Source organism: Camellia sinensis, chromosome 12 (assembly GCF_055761805.1).
Source record: "Camellia sinensis isolate YWXY chromosome 12, ASM5576180v1, whole genome shotgun sequence".
Classification (NCBI taxonomy): domain Eukaryota; kingdom Viridiplantae; phylum Streptophyta; class Magnoliopsida; order Ericales; family Theaceae; genus Camellia; species Camellia sinensis.
Window position 1 is genome coordinate 90,343,126 of NC_138972.1, and position 26,668 is coordinate 90,369,793.

Here is a 26,668-nt window from a genome sequence, read left to right on the forward strand (position 1 = left end):
GGAAGTAATTTTCCCTTATTATTATAAATAAAATAAAAACAACTTTGTTCTTTCTTTCTTTTTTTTAGATGGTAGACAAAAGTGGAGTTGTGTAAAATACTGCTCAATCCGCTAAAATCGCACTAATTCGCATCAATCCGCACTGTTCTATCCGCTTATCGCATATTAAACTTTAAAATTTATAATCTGTCTTCAAAACCGTTCCGCTCCTCAATAATTAATACATATATATATATATATATATTTTAACTTCTCATAAAATATTAAAGTAAAAATAATTGTTAAGATGTGAAATTTATTACAAATTAGTAGTTATATATATGAAATATATTATGTAAAAATAGTTTGTGTCGTACTTATAAAAAATATTGTGCAAATTAGTATTATATATTATGCATATGTTTGATAATTGATTATAATATTTTTCAATCTGTCAATCCGCACAAAACTATCCAAATCATGATTTGTCAGTCCACTATTCAATTTGTAATTTTACTATAAAATCATTCGAATTTCATTGCAAATACCTAGAGAGAAAAATAAATGTACTTTCTAAGTCCTGATGTTCTGTTCATTTTAATATCCAATACATCACCCAATTTGAGATGAGTTTAGCCCAATGGATCACATGCTAAACTTTTCACCTTTAGCCTTTTCAGCCTTTGAGTACAACTTGAGGCCGTTGCTTTTCGGCCCAATATGGTCTGGGCATAGGCCACTCTTTGCCAGCCGAAAATGGTGGTTCAAGCACCACCTCAAAATGGCCCCCCAGAAAATCACCTCGAAATAGAATGGCAAACGGGACGAATTTTTTTTTTTATTATCAATTTTGGTGTTTCCCTCCCCTCCCCTCCCCAGCAATGAGGCAGGATTTTTTTCTCCGCCCCTGTATTTATTTATTTATTTTTTTTTTTTTTTTTTTTTTGAACCATCTCCGCCCCTGTATTTGAACCCCTCATCATCTCACTAAGCCTTCGTTAGAATGTGGGTTAGTTTTTTAATTTTTTTTTTTTTATTTTAACTTAAGACTAAAAAATCTCATTTGAGATGAATTTTTTGATTTTTTTAACTTTTGTGAGAGAAACATGAAATGATTATAATTTAGATGTGACATTTTATTTTATTAATTTTTTAGCCTATTTTATCTTTTTGTGACTAAAATAGCCAAAAAAAAAAACTCATGCCAAACATAGCCTAAATAATTCAAATCAAAAATAGTAACAAAAATAGTGATATAGGTTTTTGCTCACTTCACCAACCTATAAGGGTGTTTAAGAAGAGCGTTGGGCTAAAATAATTTATTAAAAGATAAAATAGATTAAAATAATTAATAAGATAAAATGTTATATTAAATTTGTAATCATTTCATTTTTTCTCTCACAATCATAATTATTAAATCAACTACAAAAAATAAAAATAAAAATAAAAAAATCAACCAATTTATCAAACACAACAATTTTAGCTAGGCTAAAATAATCAGAAAGTCAAATAGTCAACTTTCCAAAAAAAGTCATTAAAAAGTCTTAAGGGTTCGTTTGTAAATTGGCTCTTTTAGTGTATTTTTTACTTTTAAGTGCAGCTATTAGCACCCGATTAATTATTTTAGATCCCCATTTATTTGGACTCCCACTTATAAATTGCAAAATCCTTAAAATCTATTTTCTCTGCCCAAATAATACCAAAATTACAGTTATAAAAATATTTCACACATTACCCACACATCAAAAAGCCTCTATTTCAAAACCCTAACAAAACCCATGATAGTAGAACCTGTCAAAATCAATAAGAAAAAATGATGCTAATTGAAAAGTTTTTTCTACTTCATTACGAAATTTGTCAATTTGTTTGATTTTTTTTTCTATTATCTCTTTTCACACACACAACACAATCCACTTTTATGTTTCTCTGGTTGGTTTTCTGTCATTCATCCATGGCCTCACTGTACTTCTTGTTGGGATATACCTCCTTATTGGAGTTTGAGACCCAATTGGTTTATTAAAAGAGTTTAATTTGATTTGGTATTAGTTATAATAAAAATATATTATATCTAATTTTTGGAAACCTAATTCAGTTTGAAAACAATTAAGATTTTGATAAAAAATCCTAGATTCACAAAATACATATATATATTGTTCTTCGAAAAATTGGTGAGTGGGGTGAGAAAACCAAAAAGGAGCAGCGGCTAGTTGCTTTGTTTTGTGAGATAGTGCCTGTGGAAAAATCAATTCAGTGGGTTAATTGATTAAGGTGTGATCTTCGGCTAGTTGCTCTGTTTCAGCTGATTTGGTTAGTTATTTTGGGTCTTCTTCAATTCTGGTTTTGAAGATTTTGATTCATCTATTTGGTGAGATTTTTTCTCTTATTTATTTGTGATTATTTAGAATTCACCCAAGGGTGGTTTTGTGAAACCATTCGTGCCTCGTTTGTAATCATTTGAAAACTTATTTGGTTGATAGTGGAATCGGATTTTGATCCCGTGGACGTACCTTACATTGAGGGAACCACGTAAAAATTCTTGTGTTGCTTTTGATTTAATTTTTCCGCATTAGTTTTAATGGGGATTTGGTGATAGCCCCCTCACTATCTAATTTGTCTTTCAAAAAGACAAGAATTAAATAAGTACTTTCAAAACCCCCTAATATTTTAAAACTTGTTTCTTTTACCATATTACCCTCATAAAATTTTATTTTGTATGAAAGTAAAATTTTGCTCTGTATGACTCTCTGAAACTAAAAGTAAAATTTTACTCTGTATAAAAGTAAAATTTTACTCTGAAAAATGAGTAAACTGTGAGACTTTGAAGCTAAAAGTAAAATTTTACTCTGTATGAAAGTAAAATTTTACACTCTGAAACTAAGAGTAAAATTTTACTCTGTATAAAAGTAAAATTTTACTCTGAAAAACGAGTAAACTGTGAGACTTTGAAGCTAAAAGTAAAATTTTACTCTGTATGAAAGTAAAATTTTACACTCTGAAACTAAGAGTAAAATTTTACACTCTGAAACTAAGAGTAAAATTTTACTTTGTATAAAAGTAAAATTTTACTCTGAAAAACGAGTAAACTGTGAGACTTTGAAGCTAAAAGTAAAATTTTACTCTGTATAAAAGTAAAATTTTACTCTGAAAAACTAGTAAAATGTTACTCTACACAAAAGTAAAATTTTACTCTGGTTCTGTCAAATGAAAAAACAGAACAATAGAACCAGAGTAAAATATCAAATGAAATTTGATAAAAAAATAACAAAAATAAATCAAAAACAAAACAAACAAAAACAAAACAAATTAATCAACAAATCAACATATCTAATTGAGAAGAAAAACTTCTAAAACTCGATCAACAATCACAAATCTCATTGAAAAGAATACATATGTTCAACAACACTCATACACACAAATATATATATATATTCTCAAAATCTTGAATGAGGAATGTAACGGCTGCGAGATCTTCAGATTTGGAGATCGTCTTCATCGATTTTGTGAAGTATGATCGATTTGGAGATCGTCTTCATCGGCTACGAGTTCAGATTTCAAATTTTTCATACATATGATACTATATATATAAGGGCAATATTGTGATAAAAAAAAATAGAAATTATAAAATGTCCTTATTAAGGTAAGCATTTCTTACTCAGGGACTTTTTGAAAGAAAATTAATTAGGTTATCCTTTACCCTAATAAAAAGGCCCAAAAGGGGGGTTCCACTAAAAATCCCTAGTTTTAATTCTCATTGATTGATTTACTTGTGGAAAATCATTTATTTTCCCTAACAATTGGTATCAGAGCTTACGGTTTATTTGGGTTTATTTATTTGTGCAAATCAATGGAGGGGAATGTGGGTCGTATGTCTAGCTTCAATGGAAGCAATTGGGTAACTTGGAAAACTAAAATGGAGGACCTATTATTTTGTAAAGATTTGCATGGCCCTATTGAGGGTGATAGTGGCAAACCCGAAGGTATGAAAGATGATGAATGGAAGAGGCTTAATCGAAAAGTCGTTAGTGTTATCCGTCAATGGATTGATGACAGTGTGTTTCATCGTGTTGCTACTGAAACTTTAGCACATGATTTATGGAAAAAATTAGAAGGCCTTTATGATAGGAAATCAGCCACAAATAAAGCTTTTCTGTTTCGTAAGTTGGTTAACTTAAAATATAAAGAGGGCAGCCCTATTCCGGAACATCTAAATGAAATAAAGAGTATTGTTAATCAACTTGCTTCTATGAAAATTATTTTTGATAATGAGTTGTAGGCTTTGATGCTACTTAGTTCTTTACCCAAAAGTTGGGAGACTTTGGTTGTGTCAGTTAGTAATTCAGCACCCGATGGAGTTGTCACAATGGGCCAAGTAACTAGTAGCTTGTTGAATGAAGAAACTAAAAGAAAATCTGCGGGTTCTTCTCATTCAGAAGCATTTGTTGTGAGAGGCCGAAACAAAACAAGGGGGAGGAGTAAGACTCCTCATGGTCGTGATCAAAGCAGTGACAAATCAAAAGATGATTCTTTTTCAAAGAAAGACATTGAGTGCTATTATTGCCATGAGAAATGGCACATGAAGCGAGAATGCCGAAAACTCAAGAACAAGGAGAAAAGACGTGACAAAAGTGTGGATAAGAAGCAAGAAGACACAACAGCAGTTACTACCAATGATCTCATGGTCGTTTGTGAAGATGATTGTATCAATTTTGTGGGCCAAGAGAGCAATTGGGTGATTGATTCTGGTGCTTCATTTCATGTGACTTCTCGAGTTGATTTCTTCACTACCTACACCAAAGGAGATTATAGTTCTGTTCAAATGGGTAATGAAGGTTTGTCCAAGATTATTGGCATTGGTGATATTTGCTTGGAAACAAATTTGGGCTGCAAGTTGTTGCTTAAAGATATGAGGCATGTTCCCGACATTCGCCTCAATTTGATATTTACCGGGAAGTTAGATGATAAAGGTTTCAACAACAAATTTGGTGATGGAATATGAAAGCTCACAAAGGGTTCTTTGGTGGTGGCTAAGTGCAAGAAGACTCATACACTTTATTCGATGCAAGAAAAAATTTGTAAAGGTGTTGTCAATGCACTTGAAGATGATACTTCTACTGAATTGTGGCACAAGCAGCTTGGCCATATGAGTGAAAAGGGGCTACAAGTTTTGTTCAAGAAAGAGCTTCTACCCGGTTTGAAAGATACACATCTTAAAATTTGTGTTCATTGTTTGGCGGGTAAACAACATAGAGTTTCTTTTCAGAAAAATGTTGCTTCTAAAAAAGAAAATGTTTTGGAGTTGATTCATTCGGATGTTTGTGGTCCTTTGAAAGTTATAACACATAGTGGTGCACTTTATTTGTTACTTTCATTGATGATTATTTAAGGAAAGTTTGGGCTTTTCTACTAAAAATTAAAGATCAAGTTCTAGAAGTATTTAAGCATTTTTAGGTCATGGTTGAAAGAGAAACATGGCAGAAATTGAAGTGCATCCGATCAGACAATGGTGGTAAATACATTGGGCCATTTGATGAGTATTGTCGCAGCCAAGGTATTCGACACCAAAAGACAGTTAAGAAGACTCCTCAACAAAATGGCGTTGCCGAGAGGATGAACCGCACCATTGTGGAAAGAACAAGGTGTTTGCTTTCACAAGCTAAATTGCTAAGATCCTTTTGGGGTGAGACAATGAAGACATCAGTTGACGTGATCAATTTGTCTTATTCTTATCCTTTGAATGGTGATGTTCTAGAAAGAGTTTGGACCGGTAAAGATGTGCCTTATGAGCACTTGAGAGTGTTTGGTTGCCGAGCTTTTGTTCACATTCCAAAGGATGAGAGGTCTAAGCTTGATAGTAAGTCAAGACAATGTATTTTTCTTGGCTATGGGCGTGATGAATTTGGGTATGGATTGTGGGATCCGGTCGACAAGAAAGTCATTCGAAGCCGTGATGTTGTGTTTCTTGAAGACCAAACAATTGAAAACTTTGGCAAAGGTGATCAACCGAAGCCAAAAAATAGTGATCTCATTGACATGGATCCATCTCCTTCATCTTCAGTTGATGATGAAAATTGGGGAGATGTGCAGCCACCTCTTGAAGATGTAGATGATAATGCTATTCAAAATGAAGTTAAACCCGAAATTAAGGAAGAGCATCCAACTCAAGAACCGTCACTACAACTTGAGTTAAGGAAATCTACAAGGGACCGAAAACCTTCGAGAAAGTATCCTCCCAGTGAATTTGTGTTGATTTCCGATCAAGGGGAGCTTGAGAGCTACCAATAAGCAATTGAGCATGCAAAGAAAGGTGATTGAAAAAAAGCTATGGAAGAGGAGATGAATTCCTTACTTGAAAATCACACCTATGATTTAGTGAAGTTGCCTAAGGAGAGGAAAATTTCGAAAAATAAGTGGGTCTTCAAATTGAAGAATGATGACAAGAATTTGAGGTACAAAGCACGTCTTGTTGTGAAAGGCTTTGGGCAAAAGAAAGGTATTGACTTTGATGAGATTTTTTCACCAGTTGTGAAGATGTCTTCTATTTGGGTTGTACTTGGCATGGCTGCAAGTATGAACTTTGAAGTTGAACAACTTAATGTGAAGATCGCATTTCTTCATGGTGACCTTGAAGAAGAAATTTACATGGAGCAACCGGAAGGTTTTTTAGAGAAAGAGAAAGAGAAATTTGTTTACAAATTGAAGAAAAGTTTGTATGGCCTCAAGCAAGTCCCGCAACAATGGTACAAAAAATTTGACTATTTCATGATGAATAATGATTTTTCTAAAACCACTTTGGACCATTGTGTGTTTCTGAAAAATTTCCCGGATGGCAAATTTATTATTCTTTTGCTTTATGTTGATGACATGTTAATTGTGGGTCAAGATTCTACCATGATTAAGAAGTTAAAGTTAGAGTTGAGTAAATCTTTTGCTATGAAATATTTGGGACCGGCAAAGCAAATTCTTGGTATGAAAATTGTTCGTGATCGCAAAGAGGGGCTGATTTGGTTGTCTCAAGAAAGCTACATTAAGAAAGTTCTTGAGAGGTTCAACATGAATAAAACAAAGTCGGTTGGTTGTCCACTTGCGGGTCACTTCAAACTTAGTTCGAATCAATGTCCTACAAGTGAGAAAGACAAAGAGGAGATGTTGAAAATTCCTTATTCTTCAGCAGTTGGTTCTTTGATGTACGCCATGGTTTTGTACAAGGCTGGATATTGCTCACGCCATTGGTGTGGTGAGTCGGTTTCTCTCTAATCTAGGTAAAGAACATTGGACAACGGTAAAATGGATTCTAAGATATCTTCGAGGGACTTCGAAAGTGTGTTTGTGTTTTGGGGATGGTAAGTCGATGCTAGATGGGTTCACAGATTCTGACATGACCGGTGATGTTGATTCTAGGAAATCTACTTTTGCGGGTATGGTTGATGTCTCCACCTAAGTCGATAGGGGGAGAATTGTTGGGGTATATCTCCTTATTGGAGTTTGAGACCCAATTGGTTTATTAAAAGAGTTTAATTTGGTTTGGTATTATTTATAATATATTTATAATATATTATATCTAATTTTTGGAGACCTAATTCAGTTTGGAAACAACTAAGGTTTTGATAAAAAAATCCCAGATTCACAAAATACATATATATATTATTCTTCGAAAAATTGGTGAGGCAGCTACAACGTTGTTGACTTTCGGTGGGGTGAGAAAACCAAAAAGGAACGGCGGCTAGTTGCTTTGTTTTGTGAGATAGTGCCTGTGGAAAAATCAATTTAGTGGGTTAATTGATTAAGGTGTGGATCTTCAGCTAGTTGCTATGTTTCGGCTGATTTGGTTAGTTATTTTGGGTCTTCTTCAACTATGGTTTTGAAGATTTTGGTTCATCTATTTGGTGAGGTTTTTCCTCTTGTTTATTTGTGATTATTTGGAATTCACCTAAGGGTGATTTTGTGAGACCATTTGTGTCTCGTTTGTAATCGTTTGGAAACTTATTTGGTTGATAGTGGAATCAGATTTCGATCCCGTGGACATACCTTACATTGAAGGAACCACGTAAAAATTCTTGTGTTGCTTTTGATTTAATTTTTCTGCATTAGTTTTTATTCCCATTGATTGATTTACTTGTGGGAAATCATTGATTTTCTCTAATAGTTGTATACTCTCTGTGTGAGCAAAACTGGGCAGGATTTCACCCACTGGTTGACTCTCTGGTCAACTGGCCAGTTGGCTACTAAAGAGTGGTCCGACCTCTTTTGTTTGCCTCATTCTACTACTGCTTTGATTATCTATTCTCGAACAAATAAGAAATATTTGGTTACCTATTCCCGAACAAATAAACAATGTTTGGGCATGTGCTCCTGAATTTCGATCATATGATCGGGAGTTCAATTCCAAAAAAATGAAGAACATATTTTATTATTTTTGTAATTTTTTTTCAAGAAACTTACCCTGTAAGACCAATCTCATCCGAGCTAAGAACACCATCAAAGTTATGAACTTTTTTAAGTTTTTATTATTGTATTTTCTCTCGTCTCATGGAGTTGTGATTTCTGAAAAAAAAAATTCACTCATTGTCATTACTCGAGAAGTGTATGTAATTAAATGGTAGCCACTGTTGCCACTAGAATATTGTCGCCAACATATTTTTAAGGTTTTAAAGATGGACAGATTTTGAAGGTGTGATTTGGAAAAAAAAAAAAATGGATGAGTGGTGATGTAAGTGAGTGCTCTCATAAACCCTAATCATGATGTAGTGAGTGTGTGAGTTTAATTGTAAGATGTGATATCTCAAAATTATTGATATCCTTTGTAATAATTTCATTTGAGGTTATTATTGTAATAAAAAAAAAAACTAAAAAACAGATATCTAAAATAATTGATGGGGTGCTAATAGCAGCACTATTGCTTTTTATTAAAAGATATATAAAAAAGTAAAGAGAATAAGCTAACTTTTTGACTAACATAACTTATTCTCGAAGAAGGCCTAAGAGATTTGAATCGATCAAGTCAATAGATTTTTGGCTCACCTATCCTTATATAAATTTAAGAGATTTAGGATTGGTTCATAAATTGAATTTTTTAGTATTTTTTGATATTTTTATAAAAAGATATGCAAAATAATAAAGATAGTAAATTTCCTTTTATAATAATTTTTTAATTTTTTTAGCTAAAAATTTAACTTTCCAAACAAAACTTTATTGTAACAAATAAAAAGTGCAAAAAGATAAAATGAAAGAACTGGGTTTCTCTCATATTTACATTTCAATATGAGAAAATTTGAGGAGTTCATAAGGACCATCACGGGTTCTATTTCGATAATTCGAATCATTCATTTTGTAATACTATCAATGTATTTGTGTAAAAAATTAATTTTAATTTGATAATAGTAATGCGCGTGTTTGGTTTGAGTTTTTTGGATTAGGTGTTTTGAAAATTGAGTTTTTTATTTTTTGTTTTTATTTTTATTTTTAGTGAATATTTTTAAAATTTTAAGCATTTTTTTTCTTTTTTAGATGTACTTTACTTAAATATATCTAAAAAATAAAAAATTTGTAAAAATTAATAAATACATAAAAATATGAAAAATATGTTGAATTCTCATTTTTTTTTTTTTGAATTTTTGGTATTTAGTGAATTTTTAAAAGATTTTTTCACAACAATTATACTTTTTATGTGTATTTATATTAGGTGTGTTTAAAAATTGCTTAAAATATTAAAAATTTAGTAAAAATAAAAAATATAAAAAATAAGAAAATAAAATTTTCTGAAAAGTATTTTTAGAAAAGCAAAAACAAGTATGGTAAATATTTTTATTTCATTGTATTTATCTTTAAAAAAATAAATAACAAATATATATTTAAAAATATATCATTTATTTTTTTAAAATATTACAATTAGAATCAATTAAAATTTTATTTTATAAATAATACATATTATGAGTCTTATAAAATAAATAATTTAAATTATCGTTGCAAAATAAATCTCTCGAATTCTTTCATATTAATATTAAAATTATGATAGAGACCCTCACACATATATGACCTCAACTCTCATTCCAATCACTCATAATATGAAATCTACGCGAACCTCACACAAACGTCAAAAACCAAAATCAAATTAGAAGTCATAGAATCTTAAAAAAAAAAAAAGGGTCAAACATTTCTCTTAATGTTAAAGTATGTGAAGCATGGTTTTAAAAATCGGACCGGACCGGCCGGTTCAACCGGTTGAACCGCCGATCGGTCGAGGTTCCGGTCCGGGTACACCCATAAAACCGGTCACAGTGAAAAACCGGCCTATTTTGGGAGAACTGGGAAAACCGGCGGTCGGACCGGCGAACCGGTTCCGGTTCACCGGGTTGATAAAAACGAACTTTTTGTATTTTTTTTCTTTTTTTTATTCTTTCTTTTCTTTCTCTTTCTTTCTTATATTATATATATATAATAAAAATTTAATTGGAAACTCTCTTTTAAGGGTCTCCTCTTGTGAGGAATCCCATTGAGAGCTTAAAATTATTGTGAAAGCCTCTATCTATTTATAAGAAAAAAATTCTTCCAAAAAAACTCAAGAAATCTATGTGGGATTCAATCAAATCTATTGGAGGGAAACTTAAAGTTTTGATATCCCTCCAAAATTTTTGCTCTTCTTTCAACCAAATTATTTGAATTAAAATCATATGGAGGGAATATTGAATATTGAATATTTGATTTCTTCTTCCAAAATTAAAATTAATAATATTTTTAAATATATTTTTATATTTTTTAATAAAAAAAATATTAAGAGAAATATTTAAGATTATTAAAATTTTTAATTTTATTACTTATATTTTTATTTAAATATAATTTTAATATATTTATGACGTCACGATTCGATTCTAGTGACCCGTGACCTGTTTACTTGATCATTTTTTCGATACACTCACCGGTCCGATTTTCAAAACATTGATGTGGAGCGTGAAATGCAAAAATGGGAAGGACTAGTGCCAATCCCCATTTTGTCATTGCTGTTTTGTCGTATTGCAAATAAATAAATAAACAACTGTTTAACCGGCAACAAAAAGCTCACTACCATGTCATCACTATTCACACCTACAAAATCCCCAAGCCCCCCTAAAACACGAACCGAACCCAACCAAACCTCCCTCTCTCTCTCTCTCTCTCTCTCAATACTTTCTATCTCCACCATAGACGGGGCTTGACAATGTCTCCGAAGCCCTCAGAGAACGGAGTCGACGGCGACGATGAGCGAGAAGAGGAGGAAGATTCAGAAGACGAAGAAGATGAAGAAGAAGAATTGGACGAGGAAGAAGAGGATGAGCCGAGGCTCAAGTACCAGCGAATGGGGGGAAGTGTGCCCTCGCTTCTCTCTAGCGACGCCGCCTCCTGTATCGCCGTCGCCGAGCGAATGATCGCTCTCGGCACTCACGCCGGCTCTCTTCATATTCTTGATTTCCTCGGCAATCAAGTAACTTCTTGAACATCACTTGTACTTCAATTGAATCACATCTTTATTCAATTCTCATCAAATTACTTGATTGAACTGAAATAATCATGATTGAAATCACTCCCCAGATCTAAAATTTCCCCTATTATTGTTAAAATTGATTTTTTATTTTTATTTTTTTTATAATTAGAAGTACAGTAGTTTATATTTTAAAAGAAATTAGCTTTGATCTTCATCTTGCTCAATTGAACTGACCATTCATAAGCTTTAGTGCAACTTACCCATTCCAAGTCTCTAAATTGTATATGTATATATATATATTATGAGTATAATGAGGGTTTATTTTGTAATTCTGAAGATATGGTGTATATATTAAGTTGCTGATTTTTAGGAATCATTTAGTTTGTTTCCCTACTCATTTTGAACTTGAGCTTGCATGTTCACTCCTCCTTTCGCTAGCAAAACCCTCCTCCTCCCCTCCAATCTTTTGCCAGTCTTCTCAATAACTAGAGGCTATAGAGCCCAAAAACTATTAACACCTAGGATTATACCCAAAGATGGACCTGGATACTTCATGCCTTCATTGGTAATAACTCAATGAAATAGCCTAAACCCCAAACCCTGAACCCTGCACGCCTTATACCCACAATACTACTTGTACATAAAGGTCATGTTTGATTGGGTGGATTAGAGTATGGGATTAGGATTATTAATCCGTGAACCCAATTATCCTATGTTTGCTTTAACATTTTGGTTTAGGATTATTAATCCAATAGATAATTAATCCAACAAATTTGTAGGATTATTAGTAATGGGGTAGGGGTGGGATTATTAATCCAATAGATATTAATCCAATTGGACAGTGAATACCACACTAATTTAATAGGATTATTAATACTTCACTATTAATCTTGCGAATCAAACATGACCAAAGTGAATAAAAAACAATCTCAATATAGAGAGCAATTGTACCATTTTGTCATCTTCACCACAAGAGAAAAATATAGTAATAGTTCGAACTAAAAATGAGAAGCATGAGTTAAATTATTATTATTATTTTATTTATTTATTTTTATCAGTAAAATGAGAAACAAAAATACTACCCGTCCCAATTACAAAGCCATTGGTCAATCTCCTTAGTCCTTATCATTAACATCACAGACAAATTACAAGATGACAAAAACCCAAATCGACCTTCTCCACCTATCCTCAAAACCCTTCTTTTGCAAGACAAAATTCATAAAACCCCACTTCACTTGGTCATATGCTTTTTGAAAGTACCTTAAAAATGAATTCTTCCTTGTTTTATCTCTTATATTTCTCTGCTGTCTCATTTGCTATTAACACATCTAAAATTTGGCGGCCTTCAACAAAAGCACCCTGATAAGAGGAAATGGTATTAACCAAAACTGCCCTCAACCTTCTTCACAAAATCTTTGCTAATATTTTATACAAAGAGGTGACTAAATTGATTGGCCTAATATCACTAATTTTTAAAAATTCTCTATTTTAGGATTTTGCCAAATGAAAGTATGGTTTGTAGATGCCTTTACAACTCAATTATTAAAAAATTTAACAAACACCTCAACCAAATAATGTTTAACCACCTCCTAATAATCTTGAAAAATGGCCATGGAGAAATTGTCAAGCCCTAGTGATTTGTTTATCACGCTAAAAAATGAATGCTTGAAATTTGAATTCCTTCAAACCTTCAACCCTTAGCCTATAAACCATTTGAAGAATACAACCTAGAATAGAAGGGAAAAAATTTCGTTAACAATTTGATCCTCCATATTCACAAATGACCCGACATAATTGGATGAACTTCTTCTTTCTCTTTCCATTTGCAACCATGTGAAACAATTTTGAGTTATTGTCTTCTTCCTTTAGCCATGTCATCTTTTTCTTTTCCCCCCAATAAATTTTCTTCGCAAACATCACATCCTCAAAGCTTAATGTTAAAATATGCCTCCTAAGATTCTCACTCAAACCTTGCATAACCTCAATTCTATCCTTTGACTTTCTGCAGTAGCCAAACTTTTTATTTGCAACCTTGTGAAAAAGTTTTGAGTTATTACCTGCTCTGCCTCTAGCCATTTCATCTTTGCCTTTTGTCCCCAAAAAATTTTCTTTGTAAACACTACTTCTGCAAAGCTTAATCTTAAAATTTGTCTTCTAAGATTACCCAAACCTACCATAACCTCAACTCTATCGTTTTCCTTTATCTAGCAACCAACTTTCCAAAAGATAGTAAGTTTCTATTGCATACCATTTGTCTGTTTCAAAAAAGAATAAATTATGAATTTGCATCCTAGTGATGCCTTAGTGATTAAATGTAATTATCTAGAATATTATTTTGTATAAAAATCAAAATTTATGCCTTTCATGCTTGAGCAAGGACGTACAGATTAGCAATTTATATTATCTTCAAAATTTTATTTATTATATTTTTTTGGCAAACTTAAAGCATAACTGTGTATTCATCTGTAAGAATCTCTGGCATCAGTGTTGTGAAATGCATAGGACAAAGCAACTGGAATTTGTGTTGCAAATGAAAGTTCTAGAGATTTTTGGTTAAGAATCATGAATCTAGTGGGTGGTACACTATGGGATCTTTGCTTAGGGTCATGATTCAGACCTTTCAACTACCTTGTTAGCTTGGACAATGGATGGCTTCTTATTTATTTCAGCTTTACTAAGCTGATATACTGTTGCATTCAAGTTAATGTTTTCCCCCTCCCCCTTCAAAATACGCATCTTTCTTTTCTACAGGTAATGGAATTCCCTGCCCATACTGCTACTGTCAATGATCTTTGCTTTGACATAGAAGGTGAATACATTGGAAGCTGTTCAGATGATGGATCTGTTGTAATAAGCAGCCTTTTTACTGACGAGAGAATGAAATTTGATTATCATCGTCCAATGAAGGCGATTGCTCTGGATCCAGATTATGCAAGAAAATCATCCAGAAGATTTGTTGCTGGTGGTTTAGCAGGTCATTTATATTTTAATACAAAGAAGTGGATGGGGTACCGTGACCAGGTTTGTTCCAGGTGTCTGGCATGTCCCTTATGTCTCTACTAAAAAAATATAGCTATTTTTTTGGTTCCTGAAATAATATATTTATTTGTTTTTTCAGGTTTTGCACTCTGGTGAAGGCCCTATTCATGCAGTGAAGTGGAGAACAAGTCTCATTGCTTGGGCTAATGATGCAGGTGTGAAAGTTTATGATTCTGCTAACGATCAGCGTGTAACCTTTATTGAGAGACCACGAGGAAGCCCACGCCCTGAGCTTCTGCTTCCTCACTTAGTTTGGCAGGTTAGTAGAACATTAAGATAGGCACAATATTGGGACACACACGGACACCCCTGCATGAAGTGAGTGCCTCTGCAATTGCAGTAATATTTTAAAAAGAACTACAACACTGGAGTTATCTAGTTTATTTATTTTGCCTCTGAAAAGAAATGTATCACAACTATGTTAATTTAAGCCTGCTTGCCATTGCATAATGTCTCTCCATCATGTTTAGGATGATGTTCTCTTGGTAATTGGATGGGGAACATCTGTGAAAATTGCATCTATAAGAACAAATCAGAACAAAGTTGCGAATGGGACACATAAGCATATTCCCATGTCTAGCATGAACCAAGTGGATATTGTGGCATCTTTTCAAACCAGCTATTTCATTTCCGGAATTGCTCCTTTTGGTGATACTTTGGTTGTTCTAGCTTATATTCCGGGGGAAGGAGATGGAGAGAAGGAATTTAGCAGCACCATTCCATCACGCCAGGTATTTTTCTTCCTCATTTGTGTTTTCTAGTAAAGCGGATTTGTATTTTTAACCCTGCATGCAACACACTGAAGTTTGGAACACTCATTTCCACTTGGTGAAGAAGATTGTTTGTTTCTATATATTTACTTTTGATCTTAATGCACTACTCATTTCACTTTGTGCTTTGGGTGTATGGGCATTTTGTATCAATTTTTACCAAGAGAATTTGGAAAATTTTAAAATCTTTTTCCTTTTTCACAAATCATGAGTGAAGGACAAATATTGAAGACAGAAGTTTTGTGCTGCTTATAGGAACCCCCAATAGGAGCGGTCATTGTAGACATGTTTGCTTTTCGCAGTTATGCTTCACTGCAAGACCAGGTTAACCAATTTCGAACACTGAGATCCCTGCTTTTTTGTTGGTAAAAGTTAGGATGTGTTTTACTTTCCAGAATTGTTGTACTCATTTGCTCGTGTAATTTTGCAAAATAAAGCTTTTCTTGGAACTATTCACACCTTAATTCTATTGATAGATTTTTGTGGTCCTGATGCATAGGAACTGTGTGAATACTATTTTTCATGAGTAATAGTAATATTTCTTTAAAAGATGGGATTAAAGGAATGGGATTAAAGGAATGCCACTTGTATACAAAAGAGAAGAAGAAAATGGACGATACTAGTCTGCCAAAAATCAGATTAACAGATTCCCCTGAACTCATATTATAGGACTCCTTGCATGGAGAAAGGGACCTTTAGAGCTGTGGGAGGGAAGAAAAAGAGCATAGCTGGAAGAACACTGTTAAACTTCCAATGTTTACAGTTTCCCAAATGTTTTTTTCTATGTTTTCTATGAGAGATGAGAACAGAGGGGAAGAGAAGAGAAGGATAAAAGAAGAGAGGATAGGAACAGAGGGGAAAAGAAAACAATTATTTCCCCTTGTTTGGTTATTTTATTGTACTTGGTCCAAGTCCCCCCTCTTCTGTGAGGGAAATTCGTGGACAAGCTTTTAATTTTTTTTCCTCTTCCCAACCAAACAAGTGAAAAGGAAGCGATAATGGTTAAAGAGTCTTGAGAATGGAGGCAGAAGGGATCATAACCCATCAAATCTTCCCTAGCCACCATCTTTATTGCCACATTATCTTAGGTGATTTTTCTTGACTTACAAGGTCTTAATTTTGAGGCCCTCTTCCCTTCAGTTCAGAGATTGTCTCCTGATTCATGAACAATATCTATTTTCTTTCAGCATCTCTGCCCATGGAATGCCAATTTTTTGTGTGATTGTTTTATCTATCCTTATTCCTTTTCACGAAGTAATTTTCTGTGCTTTTCATCTATTAATTATTCAGAGCTGTTTAGTATTATGATTTCTACAATCCTTTTATGCCTCAAAATCTTCTTCTGACAACTTTTTTTTCTTTTCTATGACACTGCATATTGTCCTTCATTGACCCTTTGAATCATGGACTATTCTGTTGTCTAAGCCTCTAATAACCTTTATGGTTCAGTTCTATTACTTTATTCAATTTATTCTATAGTACTAGAACACTGTCATATTTCTATATAAATATAGATAGGTAGAAGTCAGTAGTTTACATGATAAGTGTTAAGATGTAGAAATTTGTTGTAAGCAGGGAAATGCTCAGAGACCGGAAGTGCGTGTAGTCACATGGAACAATGATGAGCTTGCAACAGATGCACTACCTGTCCATGGCTTTGAGCATTACAAGGCAAAGGACTATGCCCTTGCTCACGCTCCATTCTCAGGTAAAAGTGTGCAAGAGTTTATGAATTTGCATTCAAACAGTGGTAATACTTATGCATTTTTATGTAGGTAGCAGCTATGCAGGTGGGCAGTGGGCTGCTGGTGATGAGCCATTATACTATATTGTATCCCCAAAGGATGTAGTTATTGCAAAACCTAGGTTAGTTCAATTTTATCTTTCCTTAGTTTCTATTCTAATAGAATGTCAGTATGTAATTTTCCTATTGATAATTAATTACAGCACAAAAGGCCAGAATATTTATAATCCGAATACACTTTTCACATATCCAAAATACTTTCATATTTTTTTATTCACTTTTTACATATTTCAATACACTTTACACATTTTTCAACACTAATAACAGCCCTAAGGGCTGTTTTTATCATTATCGTTAATTATATCAATCTATGTGCTATCTTATCTATAAAGTGAGAAGACACTTTTTTCGCACTTGTGAATCCAACCACTGGTCAAGTTTAGTTCATGAGATGATTATTATGCAAACATTAGGAGTTATCTGTTTAAAGTTGTCCCCCGCTTCTCATCTTTTTCATATGTCTGCTCACCAAATGCAGTATCTTTAGAATTCCAATTAAGCATAGGCTCCTCACCATTTATGGATATCTAAATCTGAATACTTCAAGTTTGTGAGAAGGTAGATAGAAGTGAAAAAAAACTGGAAGTTCTTATTGAAAAATAAGAAAATGGTGAAACAAATTAAGAAGGTGCATGAGCAGATAGGTGTCCCAGTTGGTTGGGGGGTGCTTGAGCAGACAAGTGTAGAATTCATCCATTAGTTTTAGTGAGTTCAATGAATTTTTTATTTAATGAATTTAAGTGTATGTCATCTTAATATGGAGAGTGAATTTCCTGAAAATGGAATGCTTTAAATTTTAATTCACCTTGATAGAAAAAATTGTGGGATTTAAAAGCATAATTTTGATTCCTTTACTGCTCGCATTGTTTGTTTTGCCATTATATCGTCTCCTATGCCATATTAAAAATCACAAACTTCGTTGATTTACAAATGCAATTTCTTGTTGATTGCTAGGGATGCAGAAGATCATATTTCTTGGCTTCTTCAACATGGATGGCATGAAAAAGCTTTAGCAGCAGTTGAAGCTGGGCAGGGACGAAGTGAGCTTCTTGATGAGGTATTTCTGTTTAATTTAGTTTAACGGTTCATTTATTTATTTGCATTGTATTACTTACTAAATAAGTAATTGATGCATGATTTACATATGAAATGTTTACATTTTCTTTCCCATATTTTCATGGAAACAATGTAATATAGAAATCTACAATTTGTCTAGATTCTCTTATTTTTTGGAAGTAGGCTATTTATGTGTTGTTATTTTTAGTCATTCTGGGTTACTTTGTGAATATGTCAATTAATACCTAATGTTATAATCATGAATCACCTGGTTCATGAGGCATTTGGGTTGCATATGTTCGTAGCATGAATAGTTTGAAAGTGTCCTAGAAGGATCAAATTGTTTTGGGACCAAAAACTATGCCCAATGCAATGCACTGGATACTTGTCTAAGGCCCAACATTTCAAAATTCAAAATAATGGCCTTTATGCCCCAAATGCTAACATTTGGAAATTCAAAACAATTGCCTTTATGGCCTAAATGCTTATTCGGCAACAAAGCCAAAAAAATGATCAACCCACTGAAATCCCTCCATAGCATAAATAATTCAATGCTCCAAAACTTTACGAACCAAAATTCATGCCTCTTTTGTGGCTCCAAATTAAAGCCCTCCCCCGAAGTATGAGGTGGTTAAAATTAAAATCTAGTCATTTTCTAGATAAAAGATGGTGCCTAGTCCCTGACAATTGGTTATATATGCCATTTCCATTTATGACGTTCAGACAGTCATTTTTGTAGCCATAGTATGTCTGTTTTCACTATCTCCTGTTGTCAGTTTTGATTGTTTCGATTGCAAAATCTTTTTCCTGTACATGTGGACAATAACTAAACTTTGCTATGTATTTCCTTCCACAGTTCCATATTATATTATAGTATCGGTAGTAATACATTTTCAATTTGTCCACTATGTATGCAGGTGGGGTCTAGCTATCTTGATCATTTGATTGTGGAAAGGAAATATACTGAAGCCGCATCATTATGTCCCAAATTGTTGCGAGGATCGGCTCCAGCATGGGAGAGGTACTAAATACTATTAAGTATGACTCTCCTGTAAATTTATTTTTAATAACTAGCAGTGGGTTATTTCTCACAGATGGGTTTTCCACTTTGCTCATCTTCGTCAGCTACCTGTATTGGTTCCATACATACCAACTGAAAACCCAAGGTTACGTGATACTGCTTATGAGGTTTGCAATATTTGACATTTCCTGAAAGCTTAATTTGATACTTCATATGCTCTTTGGACTTGCTAAATTGGAAATAAAGGTCTTAGCGGTTTTTGTTAATCATCTACAGGTAGCTCTTGTTGCTCTAACAACAAATTCATCTTTTCACAAGGATCTCTTGTCAACTGTCAAATCTTGGCCGCCTGTAATTTATTCTGCCTTGCCTGTTATCTCAGCCATAGAACCTCAGCTTAATACTTCATCCATGACTGATGCACTAGGAGAGGTCGGTATGAACATTGTTATCTTGATATTGATTATGAATTTTGGTTATTATTACATCTTTTCCATTATGAATTACTTTACCATGTCAGGCACTAGCAGAGTTGTATGTAATTGATGGACGGTACGAGAAAGCGTTTGCGCTATATGCTGATGTAAGTGCTCTATATGGAGTCCTGCATAGTTTACGCAGAAAACCAGCGACAGCTTAAAGTAGTTACACTACTGAATACACTCACATGATGCTCTGCAAAATCAAGCTCTGGCTATACTAGTTTCTTGACATTAACTTGGTTGTTTCCTTACTATTTAATTTTCTTTTATTCTTCAGCTTATGAAGCCAGATATATTTGACTTTCTCGAAAAACATAACTTACATGATGCTCTTCGTGAAAAGGTATGTGTATGTTACCACATTAGGTGATTTTTTTTGGTTCGTATCATATCTAAGCTTGAAATTGCCCATTTCCTTGATTTGCTTTTTGTTTCTGCTGTTGTTGTTGTTATCATTATCAGTTGTTACCTAGAAAGGAAAAATTCAAAGAGAAAAATTCAAAGAGAACACTGAAACTTTTTTATTGACACTTTCTTTTGTAATCTATGAATGTGTAGGTTGTCCAACTGATGATGATAGATTGCAAACGTGCAGTACCATTGTTGACCCAGCACAGAGACTTAATCACTGCATCTGAAGTCGTTTCACAACTTTTGGCTGCGGGGAATAAGTGTGATTCCAGATACTTTTTACATCTATATCTGCATTCGCTATGTGAAGCTAACCCGCATGCTGGAAGGGATTTCCATGATATGCAGGTATGCGGAAAGAGAGTTAAATTCATATTAGAAAATGCTTTCACACTAGAGTTGGTTTTGTTCTTAACTTTTGGAGTGATGGGGAGATTGAATCAGAAGAGGCTCATGGGAAATAAAAAGAATTGCATAATGGCCAAGTATTATCATCTAAATTGATCTTTTGTAAAAGCAACTGTGGAGTGTGAGAACCATCCACTTGTGAGCTCCATCAATAAGTTCACCTTTTTTGCCAGAATCTACCTTCTTGTAGATGCTGGAACTATTAAAGTCTTCAGAACAGTAGTTGATTAATCATCCATTCCATGGAAAGACACTTCTACTGGAAATGGTGATATTTCGAATCATGGGATGTGGTGGTGTTATAAGTATGTTGTCTTAGATTCCCATATTTTGTGTTTGTAACCTATAGATATTTGGTTCATTCAATGGGAAATGCCCAGCCCAATGAAAATGTTCATTTTGCATCTGTTTGGCTATAAATTTAAATAATTTTATTATTTTTTGGACTTTTGAAATAATTATATATATTTTTGGTTAATGGGGTATGTGAGCCTCATAGAGCACCCAACTAATTCATGGGCACATGCAGTCCTCTCATCCACATGCACCAGGTAATTACTATGATAAATCCCTGGGGATGGACCCAAGGGAAATGACTCAAAATCAAGACCTTTGCTTGAAAATAATTCAAATAATTAGAGTATTTTCCTTACACTGTACTTTCAAAGAAACTACTTGCAGTGTTCAACCAAACAAAACCAGAACTGCTGGTTGAACCGTTTTAGTTTTTAAATCCACTTAATCTTGATATACTTAAAAAAGTATAAAACTTGTACAAAAATCTTTAAAAAAATTCATTAAATACTGCAAAATACGAAAATGTACTGAATTTTTATTTTTTATTTTTGTATTTTTTGTATTTGGTGAATTTTTTAAAGTTTTTTTTTTTTTTGCCTCACAAATATTATACGTTTTTAAGTGTATCTAGATTAGGTGTATCTAAAAAATAAAAAATAAAAAAATTGCATAAAATATTAAAAAAAAAATACTAAAAACAAAAAAATCACGGAAAACAAAAAACTCAATTTTCAGAAAACTGAGTTAAACCAAACAAGGTGATTGCCTGTTATTTCCATGTAGTTATTGTATGACACATGCCTATAATTTCATGCATTATGTTGCATGCAATATTTGACAAATTTGCTATTGTTTACAAACTGTACTAGGTGGAGCTTTATGCAGACTATGATCAAAAAATGTTGCTTCCATTTCTTCGCAGTAGTCAGCACTATACACTTGAGAAGGTTGGCACAGTAAATGGCTGTAAATCATTTCTCCATGATTCACCTTTGTGTTAATAATTTCTGCAATCTTATCTCAGGCATATGAAATTTGTGTCAGAAGAGATCTATTGAGAGAGCAAGTTTTCATCCTTGGAAGAATGGGAAATCCAAGACAAGCCCTTGTGGTTATCATAAATAAATTAGGGGATATTGAAGAGGTACTTTCCATTTTTCATCTAGGGTGTCATTTTTATGTAACATCGGAGTTCAGTGGTGATAGTATTAATGTCATGACATTGTACAGGCTATAGAATTTGTGAGTATGCAGCATGATGATGAACTTTGGGAAGAATTGATAAAGCAGTGTTTTCATAAACCTGAAATGGTACCGTCTGGACTTATTTTCCTTATTAAATACACATGAAAACATAATCACTGCAAATGTTCAAATGTTTCTTTTGCAAGTTTTCATGTATGTTTCTGCTAACTGGCAGGTGGGAGTGTTGCTGGAGCACACTGTTGGCAATCTTGATCCTCTCTATATTGTAAATATAGTGCCCAATGGCCTCGAGATACCTCGGTTCGTATGATCGTAAAATGCTTTTCTGTTAGCAGTTCTTTTAGACGTTTCTTCTGTTTTTTAGGGTCAACTTTTGGTGTTCAATTAAACAGTCCATCTGTGTTGAGTTCTCATGGATGAAAGAGTTTGTTTTGATTGGAGGTTAATAACTTGCTTAACGTCATGGTTTTCTTATAGCTCCCTGCTAGGTTGCATGTGTTATGCTTTTTAATGAACTGCTAATTTTCTATAAGACGCTGGTCAGAGGCTACTTCTCAGCCATTGCCTGTAATTTAGAGGGAACTATAAGATAATGATTTAAGCCAATGGAAGTTGGCTGAGTTGGTAAGGATCGGACTCTTTGCCTTCAAGGCTTAGGTTCGATTCCTGCTACCAGTAGTCCTCCTTGGTGGGCAATCTATAATTCCAATGTAAGTCCTTGCTAAGGCTGCGGCTTGCCTTGGCCTTGGACTTGGACTGGGGTAGCCTCCCCTCACCTAAACTTCTATTTACCAAAACTAGATAAATAAATAAATAAGATAATGATTTACCTGCTGTTATACGTAAGTGTGTGCTGGTTCAATTTGAAATTAGCCTCTGATATTTTATGGTAGATATGCTTTTTGTAGCATGAACATTAACCAATGGATATTGATACCATTAGTCCTAGATAGGGACATTATACTACTTTTGTTAAAGCTGATATATCATATTATTATTATACCAGAAGTTCAGAAAATCTGATTCTGTGTACATAAATCACATGTTGACCTTTGATAATTTTTTTTACTCCATGAAGAATCCCTCAATGACAATGTCCGTCTTCTTTTGAAGGATGGGAATTTCGTATCTATAAAGGTACGGATTTTAAGGTTTTCATGCTCTATGGAAATTTTAAGGCAGGCATCCCAGAGCCTCATAAATGGAAATGATTCAGGAATAGTTTTTCTAGGATACAGAACCATTTATCCGTGGCAATAGCATTACCTAATTTTATATGAAAAGCACAAAATTGTTGGGAGAATTTATTTTTTTATTGGCAACAGAATTTTAAGATACAAAATTATCCATATCTCTTCTCGTAAATGGGTATAGGAATTATCCTTGAATCACTCAATTCCTTCATTAAGACAAATAAATTAAATATATATATATATATGCTGAAAAGTAAAATTTTGAGGTATTTTGCGAACTAGCTCAAATGGTTTTGTTATCTTCATTAGGTAATGAAGACAATGATACTGGTCTGACATGGTAAACAGAATATAGGGACTGGTTGGTGTTTCTTAGGGTCAGGGTGGTGGAGTGGCGAATTTGTTTTTGAGGTACTTTGAAAAGAAAGATGAGAAGAAGATCCTGGGAAGCTCTCCTTGGGTCCTCTAGGCATCACAGCTAAGGTTATAGTTGCATCACGCACACTCCCGATTAAAACTTCAAAGCTCCTGAAAATTCTCTAGACTGATGTTCATTGGATTGAGAGAATTGCATTACTATATATAGACTCTTAGCTACTTCAAATGCTGTTAGAACTTAAGAGCATCGCCATCTAACTGGCTATTTCAATTTTTTAGCTAAAATAGTGAGTAAATCACCAAATTCTCTACTCCCATCAAACTAGTTATCAAGTTAGGTATTTTAGTTTTGGTACTTTAGGCTCAACAAATGTAGTAGTGGTTTTTACTAGTCGAACATTAAAATAATATATTACTTCTGATATTTTGGAGTTGGTTGTATGAGGTTCATAAAAAAGAATTTTAAATTAAAAAGAATAAAATGAATATTTAAAAAGAATAGAGAAAAAATAGAGAATTTGTTGGAGAGATTTAAAAAAGTGACTAACCAAAATAGAAAGTAGCTTTTTAGCTAAAATTTAACAAAATATTTAGCTAGTTTGATAAAGAGAATTTATATAGACTTACCAAAATTCAAAAATAAAAACAGTTTGACCATAATACCTTGGCTCAACTTAATAAAGCATAAATTTATCAAAGCTAGCAGCATGTCGTAGAAAATATAGACGCTGATTCAAAACAACCTGAAATCATACCCAATCATTATTACGAGTTATGTCTTGTTTAAATTTGCATTCCCTGTTGTGTTATGAACTGCATCATCACATATCATTCTTATGCTTGTTTAAATACATTACTTTGATGTTTTTACTGGAAAATTGTATAAAATCTTGTGCTTAAAAATATATTTTCTTTCACATATTTTTCTCCCCTTCTTACAATTTTCATCCAACTTTTTACTTTCTAGTTGGTTCTTTTTGTTTCCTTTTGTATATGTTCCATGTGCATGCATAGAAAACTCTCTTTTTTGAGTTGAAAAATGTAATAATTTTGCTGACCATATCTTTGTTATGGAAGTAAGGAATGTTTGCACCCTTTCATCTTCTCTACAATTATTGGACCCATATATGACTTTTCCCTTTCAGACTCAGGGATCGCCTAGTCAAAATCATAACAGACTACAGAACAGAAACTTCTCTTAGACATGGATGTAATGATATTCTTAAGGTACTACTACGCTTCGTGTGCGATTATTCCTTGCAGTACTTCCTTGATTTCCTCCTTTTAAAACTGATTGAAAATTGACAATTTGGCGTTACTTTTAAAATGGCAGGCTGATTGTGTTAACCTGTTGATCAAATACTATAAAGAAGCAAGGCGTGCCATTTACTTGAGCAACGAAGAAGACAAAACACGAGCTAAAAGGAATGACAGTAGTAGTAGGGCTTCTCAGACTGAGATCATGAAAACCACGGAGGTTAAGTCGAAAACTAAGGGAGGTGGAAGGTGTTGCATTTGTTTTGATCCCTTCTCTATACAGAATGTATCAATCATTGTATTCTTTTGCTGTCACGCGTATCACACAACTTGTCTTTTGGATTCTATCAATGCGGTTCTTGCCAAGAAAGAGGCAGCCAGACCTACTTCTCGGGACACGGAATTGTATTATCAATACGAAAATGGTGATGGTGATGTTGATGATGATGACGAGGATGGTAATACTGCTTCGGGTGCCCCTCGGATGCGTTGTATTTTGTGTACCACAGCTTCAAGTTGAGTATAAGGTGTGTGAGTGTGTGTGTGCCCTGCGATGTGTTTTTCTCGTGGTGTGTGTCCACTTATGTATATTAGGTTTTTGTTTGTCTGTTGTTGATGGGCTTTTTGTATTTTAATTTATTTTTTTGGCGAGAATTTTGATTTTCTGGCCTCTTAATTGTTTCTTTGGCTTCAGTTTTCTGTGACTAGCTTTTGCATATTTTATGGGGTGGGTCTGATTACTTTGATATGTCTGATATATAGAAAAAAAGAAAAAGATTAGTTCAATATGTGTTGAGAAGTAATTGGAGTATTATTGATGTAGTTTGAACAGTTTGGTTGCCACATACTGATGCGTAATATTCCATAGTGGTTTCAAACCTCATATAGAATTCATACAGATTTTTATTATTGTTATTTTTTATACAGAATGATTTGATAAATAATCATTTTAAAACAAAATTCAACTTTTTTATAAAAAAATTGTCATTAATTGTGGCTTTTTTTTAATAAATAAATTTTGTGAAAACTAACAATACATTTAACAAATTATTTTTAAGAACTATGGGGTGTGGTTGCGGGTTTGGGGGAGGGTGGTGAGGGACTGGGTGGCTGCCGGAGCTGTGGAGGAGGCTAGAGGGCAGCGGTTGGATGGGGGTAGGGAGGATTAAAATTAGGGTTTGGGAGTTAAGTAATGGCGGTAGAAATAGATTTTATGAATGATTAAAATTAAAATAAATTTTTCTATGGTCATTTGGGGTTGAAAGAATAATTTTTGGGTGCTAAAATTATGATAAAATTTTGTATGGTCATGTGGGGTCGAAAGAATAATTTTTGGGTGCTAGTAGATTTTTTTTGGGGGATTTCTCATTAATTCATAAATAACTACCCCCACTTTCCAATTTTTTTTAGTAATTCTCCTTTACTTTTAGAAAGGGAAAATTGTATAGGGGATATTATCAGTGGTAACAGGGGAAATGTATTATAAAATCATGAAAATGTTTATAATTTTAATTATAAATATTTATAAAGTTTATTATTTATTTATAATTATTTTTTAAAAATCAACTGAATTCTAATTTTTTTTTTTTAAATTATATTAAGCGTGTGAGCTCATCTGATGGATGTACTTAAAATACAAATTTTAATTTTGAATTGAAAACATATCTTCTATGTTGTTTAAGTGGCAAAAATGTTATTTATTAAGTTAATCAATGGTAATAGATTTAAGTCTTATATCCCTCTTGTAGCTATTATGTTTTTTTTCTTTTTGAATGGAAAAATTGACACTTGGTGCAAAGACAGAAGACTACTTAGCAAAAGGAGATAAAAATTTTGAATAGAAAAATTGACCCCTGAACTGAAGGAGATAAAGAATTTTGAATGGAAAAATTAACACTTGGTGCGAAGATAA

General features: G+C 33.3%; 1 protein-coding gene across 2 annotated transcripts; it reads left to right on the forward strand.

Annotated features, from left to right (window-relative positions):
• The first annotated feature begins 11,021 nt into the window (after positions 1-11,021).
• LOC114301257 (vacuolar protein sorting-associated protein 41 homolog) lies at positions 11,022-25,542 on the forward strand. 2 transcript variants are annotated; one of them, XM_028246183.2, is made up of 20 exons: positions 11,024-11,434; positions 14,186-14,455; positions 14,553-14,732; positions 14,944-15,204; positions 15,499-15,567; positions 16,819-16,951; positions 17,019-17,109; positions 18,002-18,104; positions 19,021-19,124; positions 19,198-19,291; positions 19,401-19,556; positions 19,645-19,707; positions 19,884-19,949; positions 20,165-20,365; positions 21,592-21,669; positions 21,747-21,866; positions 21,953-22,033; positions 22,143-22,228; positions 24,645-24,726; positions 24,833-25,542. In XM_028246183.2, exons 1-20 carry the CDS (start codon positions 11,171-11,173, stop codon positions 25,274-25,276), a joined length of 2,946 nt encoding a protein of 981 aa, XP_028101984.2. In that variant the 5' UTR covers positions 11,024-11,170; the 3' UTR covers positions 25,277-25,542. The 2 variants fall into 2 exon arrangements, with proteins under 2 accessions (XP_028101986.2, XP_028101984.2); XM_028246185.2 differs by lacking the exon at positions 15,499-15,567 and having other exon boundaries at positions 11,022-11,434.
• Positions 25,543-26,668: the final 1,126 nt, after the last annotated feature.

Excerpts from the sequence above, each read along its gene's own strand:
- LOC114301257 (XM_028246183.2), top strand. The coding sequence starts at position 11,171 with ATGTCTCCGAAGCCCTCAGAGAACGGAGTCGACGGCGACGATGAGCGA. Across the intron at positions 14,456-14,552 it reads GGATGGGGTACCGTGACCAG|GTTTTGCACTCTGGTGAAGG; the intron begins GTTTGTTCCAGG and ends TTGTTTTTTCAG. Across the intron at positions 15,568-16,818 it reads ATGCTTCACTGCAAGACCAG|GGAAATGCTCAGAGACCGGA; the intron begins GTTAACCAATTT and ends TGTTGTAAGCAG.